The sequence below is a fragment of the Phoca vitulina genome, unplaced genomic scaffold (assembly GCF_004348235.1).
Source record: "Phoca vitulina isolate PV1807 unplaced genomic scaffold, GSC_HSeal_1.0 scaffold56, whole genome shotgun sequence".
NCBI classification, from domain to species: Eukaryota; Metazoa; Chordata; class Mammalia; order Carnivora; family Phocidae; genus Phoca; species Phoca vitulina.
The window spans coordinates 9,574,501-9,584,735 of NW_022589759.1; the positions used below are offsets into that span (position 1 = coordinate 9,574,501).

A 10,235-nucleotide genomic window follows, 5' to 3' on the forward strand; every position below is an offset into this window, starting at 1 on the left:
ATATCCGCAGCAACCAGAACTCAGGCTTTATTGTGCAGTGAAAAAAACTAAAACTTAATTCCAAGCACACGTAATTAAAGTTTGCAGAGAAAGATATTGTTCATAAAACATATTTGATATTTAAAGAAAAAAATGACATTTGAAGAACAGAATACACTTAGAATTTCTGGCTTCTAAAAAGCCCATTTCCCTCAGGCCTAAGCTTTGTAATTTCATATTAGGCAATGATGTTATTTTGTACAATCTAGTTAAACTATTTAATGGAAATAGCATTTGACAGAATAAAATACTACATAGATGTATGACTACAAAATAGTATTATTTAAATCCAATGTTCAACTTCAAAAGATAGATTGCCCCTAATAGACTTCAATATATGCTTGTTTAAATATATATATAAGTACATAAAGTATATAAAAAAGGAAATGATATATATAATATCAACCCTCGATTTCATCCGGGAGGATAAGGATACTAAAGCCAGGGAAAAGTAGACATATTTTTTTCTTACTTATTTTCCCATACGCTCTGCCTTAAGGTTACCCGTTTGAGTCAGAAATTGTAATGTAAATCTGGGACTAAACATTGACCAAATATGCTACTTTATCATTTCCTTTCAGAACTTGACTAGGCATTTTCAAAATCAGTGTGTGTATATGGTGGAGGGAAAGGGTCATGAAGAAAAGAAAGTTAAATCAGAACATTTCTGAGACATCCATGTTCTGATGTGGCAGACAAGATGCAGGTCCCACCAGGGGATGCAGCAACTCAGAAAAGTTTATGGGCTAGCAAGGTACTATGACTGGGATGGAACAGACTGGGCATCAGACTGAGGTTTCTGGATTATATCACACCCAGACTCTCTGATTGAGAGAATTCTCATCAATCAAATACATACTAAACTTTAAAGGGAAAATCTTCCAGGTAGCTGTTGTGTTTTTAACACAGACGTGGTTTCTATACAAGGGAGAGGGCCTAGGAAAGTGGGAAGGATTTGATAGCCCATTTTGCAGAAGCCACATTAACATTGTGCACATAGCTGGTCATTATTTTCTGATCTCCTATACCCCATGGAGGGCAAAATCACAATGAAATGTGGTAGCAAAATTGGCTGACTCCTGTATTCCTATGGACACAGATGCCCGTGTGACAATTCTGACTTACTCTTGTGAACCATCAGCCTATAAATTGTGACCGATCTTGCATTTTTGAGAAGAGCCTATTAAGGGATGATAAATTCGCATATGTACCTCTTGCTGCTACGACAGACCTCGTCACTCCATTTGCCCTGAGCTGACTGGGAGAACAGGGCACAGTTTTCTCGCTTACCGCCGTTAGGCTGTGCACGGTCCCAGTTGAGGAAGGAGATGGTGACTCCATGGACATCAACAAACTTGCCCTCTGTGACCATGTCATTGATGCCCAGCCAAAAGTCATTGACACCTGGAAGGCTGCTTTTACCATAGTCTCGGAGGGCATTGATTTCATCAGAGTTTCTGGGGATAACCAAGGTTCCTCCCTTGGAGATGCAGTCTTCGTTGGCTTCATGGAAGTGCTTCAAGCCTTCCGAAGCAAGGTAGCATTTCTTGTGAACTTTTGTGCCTCGGAGACAGACTGTAAAGATGTGAAATTTGATATATTAAGATGCTTTTTGAGTGTTTTGCATCCAGGACTGGACTTGGAAAATAGCAATTAATATTTGTGGATTGAATGATGTGTCATCATAATGATGAATTAATATTTATTGGAGATTTTGTATGTGTCAGACCCTGTGCTAAGCACTTTATAATAATGAACTCATGTAATAATCACAGCAGTCCCAGAAAGTGAGATTTTATTACTCCCACTTTTAGAGATCAGGATATTGAGGCTTACAGAAGTTGTTATTTGTAACGACTTAGTGTGTAAAAACATGTTACATAGCAGATAAGATCATAACTACATAAATCCAGGTCTGTCCCACCATCAAAACATTTTTAGCCCATGCTGCTCTGATAGACACATGCTTGGTAGTTTGTAGAGCTCTACTGTGTGCTGATTTCCTTGGAACTTCTGGAACTGGGTGGTGTTTCATAATTATTTAAAAAACAAACAAAAACAGAAGTGTGAGTTGACATATGGAGAGACAATGGTTTTGTTATGCAGATAACTCAGCCCCGGTAATATTGTTTAGGTTATCCAGGATAAACCAAACATAAAGATAGTTTTAGGGCAAAGCATTGGAGAACCAGGCTCTGACATTTATTAGGTGTGTAATTGTTGGAGAAAATACTTAATGTCTCTGTGCCTCAGTTTCCTCATCTGTAAAATGAGGATAATCATAATGGCACCTATCTCATAAATTGTTGGAGGACTAGTGTGTTAATATTTGTAAAGTATTTATAGTGCCCAGCTGTGGGGAAAGCGTTAATAAAACTCTTTTGCCTTCTGTCTGGTCATTTGATCTTCCTTTAGCTTCTGAATTCTGATCCTAGAAACCTGATAAAGGGAATATGTAAACAGTATTACTAGGCAAAATTGCTTATGATAAAAATGACCTTGAACTGGTCATATATAGCTGGCCTGGGAGTTATAAATCCTCGATGGAAGGCCATAACTTTAGTCTTCCCTGAAAGTGGTAACTCTTATAATTGGACAGGTCTCTTGAAGGACCCTTGAAGTTCTGTTTTTGGAGTTGCTTTGTAAGGTGTTGGATCCCGGGGGTATAAGCATTGTGGGCAAGGGCTGTTCTTGAACCCACCCAGTGTGGCTCTCTTTTCCTTACCCTGGGAGCCAAGGAGGGTAGCTTTTTAGGTTTCTGGGAGCTCTACCCCCATGTAAAGAGGAATGGCAAGCTGTGGTTCTAACCAATGGCCTTCCATTTGCATCTGGTGTTCCATGTGGCCAGAGTGAGTCCTGTGATCCTATGTTTAGTTGAACCTCAGCAGATCTCCCAATGGGCACTTAGTAAACATCTAATGAGTGCTAATTATTTTCACCAATTAATATTTGCTTCAATTCTGTTTCATTGCCTATTAGAGAAGAATTATGAACAAGCTTTTAAAATGTATTATTGAAATGTTTATTTTTATTTCTCTACCACCCATATATAGGAGAAGGGAGTAGAAAATCAAGCTGATTTCCCCAAACAGTTGTCTGCCCAGCTTTTGAATCCTTTCTCCTGGACGCCTCTCTGGGTTTCCAATGTGTCTTTTAAAAAGTGTCACCTAGGGCGCCTGGGTGGCTCAGTTGGTTAAGCGACTGCCTTCGGCTCAGGTCATGATCCTGGAGTCCCGGGATCGAGTCCCGCATCGGGCTCCCTGCTCGGCAGGGAGTCTGCTTCTCCCTCTGACCCTCCCCCCTCTCATGTGCTTGCTCTCTCTCATTCTCTCTCTCTCAAATAAATAAATAAAAAATCTTTAAAAAAAAAAAAAAAAAAGTGTCACCTAGGGGCACCTGGGTGGCTCAGTGGGTTAAGCATCTGCCTTCAGCTCAGGTCATGATCCCAGAGTCCTGGGATCAAGCCCCACGTCAGGATCCCTGCTCAGCGGGAAGTCTGCTTCTCCCTATCCCTCTGTCCCTCCCCCTGCTCCTTCTCTCTCTCTCAAATAAATAAAATCTTTAAAAAATAAAATAAAAAGTGTCACCTAGAACTTGACATGTATTCTAGATATGGTTTGAATTACTGGCAAATCACGATTTCTTTTCCTATCTCTTTTGAGACAAGGCATTGATGAGTCGGGTCTTACCTGTCTGTAGGGCTTGCATTTCCTTCAGGGCATTGACTTCTCTCCAGAGCTTTTCAATTTGAGTCTTCAGGTCTCCATCCTTTTCTGGGGATATTTTAGGGTAGGAGGAATGAAAAGCGTATGATTAAAATAAGATAAAAATAAAATAAAACTTTGGAACCCAGAATCTAAGGTGAGGGTGGTTTTGATGAAACTGAGCCGAGTGTACATGAAAATTAATGGATGACAATATGTTGGCCAGGAAGATTCATAAGAGCTTGGTTGTGGTAATAATTCTAGATGGTCCTTCTTTGAGACAGGGCTGCTGTGCCTCTCCAGCCCCATCCTGTGGGACTCTCCCTCCATCAGGCATCAGACTTGTTGACTTTCAGAGTCAGGTGTGTCATCTCAGCATCCATTCCTTTGGGTTCCTCCTGCCTGGAACACTCTTGCTCCAGCTCTTGTCCATCTCCTCATTGAGCTGAAATATCTTTTCCAGAAGCCTTTTCTGGTCATTGTCTCTACATTAACATCTGTCTGACTAATCTCTTTCTTTGAACCTTTACTTTTCTTCTGAGCACTTTAATCTATATTTTTACTTACTTAATTTCATGTGTCTTACTGTCCATGGTGCTCTTGGTGCTTAACACAATGCTTGGCACATAATAGCTGCGCATAATGTTTGTTGAATGAATAGACAAGATTCTAGGACTGATGGGGTCTGTCTTAGAAATTGACAGTTTGAACTCTTCAAAGGCAAGAATTATAATAAATTGTAATAAATAACAAAAAGGAAAAATATTAAGAGCCACCATACACTGTACACCAGGAGCTTAATTCTTTCAGTATTCCTGTGAGATAGATACCATCACTATCCTCAGTTCACAGAAGAAATAGTAGAGGCACAGGAAGTCAAATTAACCTGCCATAGGCTAGCCACCTAGTAAGGTGCAGTCAAGATTTGAATCTGTCTTACTCCAAGTCTGTGCTCGTCACATCCTTCTGATCTGCTCCTGCACAGTAATTGCCTGATCCCGAGCACATGCCCTTGAACAGAGAAGATGCTTAAAGCTTGGTATGAGCTGTCCCCACCTGCCTCCTTATATAGATGCCGTATGGGGAATCTGTGTTCTATCCTGGGTTTTTCAGGACCGTCCCAAAATCCACACATGCTGATTCATCATCCTCTTTAACATGCGCTTTGCAAGTCAGGTGTTTCCACGCTGGGTTAAGAAAGCCTTCTGGGATACCCAGGGGTGGACCCCACCTCTGTTTCACTTGATGTTGCAAATCAATTCTGAAAGCATCCAGTAGCTCAGCTCACAAATACAGTAACCCAAGAATTTCCTCAGAGACCATTGATCCAGAATAAATATAAGGGTACATTCAGAATGCAAAACCATCAACTGTTGGAGACCAGGCTCACAAAGACCGCTGAAGACTTGCTTCCAAGTTTCAAATTGTCAACCATACAAATGTCATCCGCCTTCCCTCTCAGCTTCCTGCTTCATTCTATATAAGTATGTGGCCTCCACAGGGAAGCTGTAAACGTTGTAATTAACATGAAGACATGAATAACATTAGGCTCCTGGGAAATCATTATGGAAATCATTGTCCAGGTGACTTGGCTTCTGCTTCGAACCTTTGTGACAAATGTGGATGTGTTTTGTCTACAATGAATACAGGGAATATTTCAATTTAAAAATTAAATTTTAGGGGCGCCTGGGTGGCTCAGTCGTTAAGCGTCTGCCTTCGGCTTGGGTCGTGATCCCAGGGTTCTGGGATCGAGCGCCGCATCAGGCTCCCTGCTCCGTGGGAAGCCTGCTTCTCCCTCTCCCACTCCCCCTGCTTGTGTTCCCTCTCTCGCTGTATCGCTCTCTGTCGAGTAAATAAATAAAATCTTTTTTAAAAAATTAAATTTTATTCATTTCTGCAACATATAATTTATTGAGACCTATGAGTTAAATTACCAGGGAAATTTTGTTTTTGAGTTAAGTCCCTCGATTGCCACTTTGAGTAAAACAACAATAACAACAACAGAAACTCCCTCTAATTTTATTATTGTTTTTCTCCAAAAGTAGTTTCAGTATAGAAATAATTCCTGGAAAATGACCAGTAAACCTATGAAATCTACCTCATCCTCATTAACAACCAAAGAAGTGTCAACCTTTTTAACAACCAAAGAAATGCAAATTAAAAGAGAGGTATTTTGTTTTTTGGTTAGGTTGACAGAGCTTAAGCTGATGATATGATGTTACGTTGTCAAGGTGTGTGGGAATGGTCACTCTCATATGCTGAAGATGGGAGCAGTGTGGGTTGATGCTATTATTTTGGGAGACAGTTGGAAAGTGTGATGAACCTGCAGTTTTCTAGAGGTGTATCATAACATCCTACCTAGCATGGGTTCAATATATGTGTACAAAGCAGTTCACTGAGGCAGTGGATCAAAAACAATAGAATGGAAGCCACATAGAAGTTCACCAAGAGAGAACAGATGACATGAATCACGACCCATCTGTGCAATGGAATATTATGCAACTACTTTAAGGACTGATGTATCCCTTATGTTGATAGTTATCCAAGATTCGGTGGATGAAATAAATTAATAGCCAATTCTTATTTGGTTAAAAATAGCAGGTTTTAATTGTGCATTAGAAGAACTCTGGGAATATTATTTCCCAACATGTAATAGTGGGTAATTTTGTGAAGAGGGTTGGGAGAGAAAAAATGGCTTTCGTTTTTGATTTCATAAAGGTTGGTATAATTACCAGATACTTAAAATGTTTTAAAATTGTATGTGTTAGTGGAGAGAGAAGTGTTTGGTAAGTTTAGGCTTATTGCATCACTTATTGCTGTAGAATCTGCTTTCTTGGACTTAATAGCGAAAACTCACAAAAACTCAGAGGATGATGCTGAAGAGGTGTGCGCAGTCAGTTAAAAGGCAAACAGGGAAGAAGAGCATGTGGGTATACATGCGTGTGGCTGGGATGGGGTGGGGGGAGCTCTGCATGACCTGAACCGAATGACTTCAGAAACATCCCCATAGCACACACACACCCACATGTTCACAGCCCTCTCCACATCCCTACTGGGTGGTCACCACTTGGCCACTGCCTCCTGGCGGTGAAGAGATGCTGGCAGGAAAAATACGCCACATGATCACACAATATCTTCTCCCTCCCTCCTTCCCCTGCCCTCATCTTCACCAGTATACTATACCACGTATGAGAAGTATTTTAACCTTCCATTTAAAAGAGGTAACAGGAAAGTTTAATATTGTATAAGGAAAAAGAGTCCACTGAAGAAATCTTGCGTCAGACCTAAATCATAGAAATAAACGCCCCCTTTTTAGGGCACTTTATAATACGCAGAACACACACCAAGACAAGCCTCCTTTTTAACCCACCAGCCATCCATGTTGTGTCAAGTCTGCCTTGCACTTTGTTGGTTATGTTTCATATGTTTTGTTACTAATGAGGTGAGATTGTTAAGGAAATAGTGTCATAATACTGACCTTGAAATATGCTGATAGGAAAATGAAAATGACTCAGAGAATGAGATAAAACATCACTCTTCGTCTCCCTTGATACTTTTTTCCTCTTGCTATGCTTTCAGCATATTGCAGATAAATTGCTGTCATCTTTGTTTTTTGCAAGATTTGTTTTTCTTTTTTAAAGATTTACTTATTTGAGAGAGAAAGAGAGTGAGCAGGGGGGAGGGGCAGAGGGAGAGAGAGAATGTCAAGCAGACTCCCACTGAGTGCAGAGCCCAGCGCAGGGCTTGATCTCACGACCCTGAAATCATGACCCTGAGATCATAACCTAAGCTGAAAGCAAGAGTTGGTCACTTAACTGACTGAGCCACCCAAGAACCCCTTTTTTTCTTTTTTGCCTCTTAACCCAGTTCAAGCCATCCAGATTTGGGGATTGCTTGGAGATACAGTTTTGCATTAAAATGTTTTCAAACGTAGGGACGCCTGGGTGGCTCAGTCGGTTAAGCGTCTGCCTTCGGCTCGGGTCATGATCCCAGGGTCCTGGGATGGAGTCCCACATCGAGCTCCCTGCTCGGCTAGAAGCCTGCTTCTCCCTCTGCCTGCCACTCCCCCTGCTTGTGCTTTCTCTCTCTCTCCCTAATAAATAAATAAAATCTTAAAAAAAAAAATGTTTTCAAACGCTACATGACTTTGCATGTTGAAATATTTTTAAGTTTAAAAAGAGGTTCAATTTCTCTCTGACATGAAAAAACTTAAATGTGTAGTATAGACTGTCTTTTTCTTTTTTTTTAAGATTTTATTTATTTATTCATAAGAGACAGAGAGAGAGAGAGAGGCAGAGGGAGAAGCAGGCTCCCTGCTGAGCAGGGAGCCCGATGCGGGACTCGATCCCAGGAGTCCGGGATCATGACCTGAGCTGAAGGCAGACGCTTAACCATCTGAGCCACCCAGGCGCCCTAGACTGTCTTTATATTGTCAGAGGTATGAAAATATACCTATGTGATAACCAGTGACAAAATGGTCTAACCTTGACTGTACATTTAATAAGATTATAGTTATCTTACAAATATATTTGAACAGTTATATAATATCTAGGAATGAAACAGTATACTCTAATTATTAATCAGTCTATCCTACTTGACCCCTTGTTCATAATAACCAGATATCCACGTATCCAGGTTACCTCCCTCTGAAGAACATTCTTCGTGGCTAAGCTCACTTGACAAAGGATATACAACACAGAAACTTTTTCTATTAAAAAAAAAAGGACCCCACTGCGTGATTCCTTTAAATATCAAATTGTTCCAGAGAATTAAAAGGTCACTCAGTCCCCTGAAATGCCATATACACATGATGGCATGGTACTTTCACCAGAGACAGTTCTCCTAGAAGAGTTTGGAAATGAATATTGCCCAGTCCCTCCCCACACTGAGCAAGCCTAGAATTTTGCTGGCCTGAAAAGCCCTGTTACCTTTCACTCGGCGTTTGCTGTGCTTCCTGGCTTTAAATTTGGATGTGTGGCTGGTGGTCTGGTCCAGGAGTAAGGTGATAACCAGGATGTAAATTACAAGTCCATTCTTTGCCATGGCTTTTGGGCAAGTCTGAGGACCACTGCCAGCTCCTGTGAAGTAGCTAAGAGGCAAGTAGACTGCGCAGCTACATCTTGCTCTGGAATGCCTGGGGCCAGCTTTATAAAAGCTCAAGTGAAAATTGGCTGGAATCCTGCTGACGAAATGTTTGAATTCCTTGGCTGGCCACAGCAGAAGGTGGCCCCTTGTTCTTGTGTCTCAGGTTAGACTTTTTTTGTTTTTAATGTTCCTGTTATATTTTCTACTTGACTTGCCTTTTCAGACTTAACTAAGGGATAAAGGGTTTTGCCTGCTTTCTTCTTCTTTCTTAAAGTCCAAGAGGTTTGGAGTCTCTGTAAAGACCCCAATATTTAAGCCCTTGATTTGGAGCTCTGAAGTTCACTTAATCATCTGGGAAATTCAGTCCCGTTTTCAGGGCAAATAAATAAATAAAGCACACCCAAAAAACTAGGAAAGCTCCTGCATGTGTATGACTGTGTGTGTGATGCTGGAGTCTACACACATTCATGTGTCTACTCAGCTCAGGTGAAACTTGGGAATGGTTTGCTCACAGAGCGTAACAGGGGTGGCCAAAGCGGATGGTCCATGATCAAACAGAAGGCTTTCTATTAGGATTTTGTGAATTCATGAAGAGTTACATTTTTGGGAAACACTTTAGAATGAAAAGAAAATTAAGATGGTGAATTATTTCTGTAAGAATTAATATAAAATATCAACTATAGCTATTTTGCAAATCCCTGTCACCCAACACTTTCTGCCTTGAAATTACCCCAAACACTTAAAAAATACTGTCAAAGAGAATACAGAAATAACAGAAGAATAGAATGAAAGACTCGGTATAATTATTCTTACCTTAACAATGGGCTTTTTAGGACAAATTCTAGGAACTAGATAGGCTTTTGTATCAAAATCAAGGGACGTCCATTATCTTTCTTTTTCTTTTTGAGACAACATAGGAAGAATCAAGGGATGATTCATTTCCTCTGGATCTTGGAAAACCACAGTCTAATCTATCTTCGTTGCCTTCCTGTGAAAGCCTCTTTGTACCCTACCCACGTATTAACACTGAAGTAAGATCGCCGATAGAGAAAAGTCTGACATGGTTTAGCAATGTAAATGTGAAATAAAGAATAAATATTTTACTTATAATGCAGAATCCTTGTACTGATTTGGGCAATCTATGAGTAGGCACTTGACAGCATTGTGGAAACAAGCTGAGCTGGGTTCAAGTTTGTATTTCAACCATTTATCAGCTGTGTGCTCTTGGGCAAGTCACTGAACCTGTCTGGGCCTATTCTCACACAGAGCAAGGAATGCCTACTTTACAGGGCTGTTGGAAAGATTAAATGAAATAATAGCTATAAGCACTTAGCACAATGCCCAGTGCTTAATGATAATAATAGTAATAATAACTGTAACATCCTTACCATCAATTATAATAGTATG

The 10,235-nt window shown here is 40.4% G+C and overlaps 1 protein-coding gene across 1 annotated transcript; it reads right to left on the minus strand.

Annotated features, from left to right (window-relative positions):
• Window positions 1-1,222: 1,222 nt before the first annotated feature.
• CLEC3A (C-type lectin domain family 3 member A) lies at window positions 1,223-8,786 on the minus strand. Its single transcript, XM_032389744.1, has 3 exons — window positions 8,672-8,786; window positions 3,729-3,812; window positions 1,223-1,614 (listed from the first exon to the last, which is right to left on the minus strand). The coding sequence occupies exons 1-3, from the start codon at window positions 8,784-8,786 to the stop codon at window positions 1,223-1,225; spliced, it is 591 nt and encodes a 196-aa protein (XP_032245635.1).
• Between the last annotated feature and the right edge of the window lie 1,449 nt (window positions 8,787-10,235).

Excerpts from the sequence above, each read along its gene's own strand:
- CLEC3A (XM_032389744.1), bottom strand. The coding sequence starts at position 8,786 with ATGGCAAAGAATGGACTTGTAATTTACATCCTGGTTATCACCTTACTC. Across the intron at positions 3,813-8,671 it reads CAGCAAACGCCGAGTGAAAG|AAAAGGATGGAGACCTGAAG; the intron begins GTAACAGGGCTT and ends AAATATCCCCAG. Across the intron at positions 1,615-3,728 it reads AATGCAAGCCCTACAGACAG|TCTGTCTCCGAGGCACAAAA; the intron begins GTAAGACCCGAC and ends ACATCTTTACAG.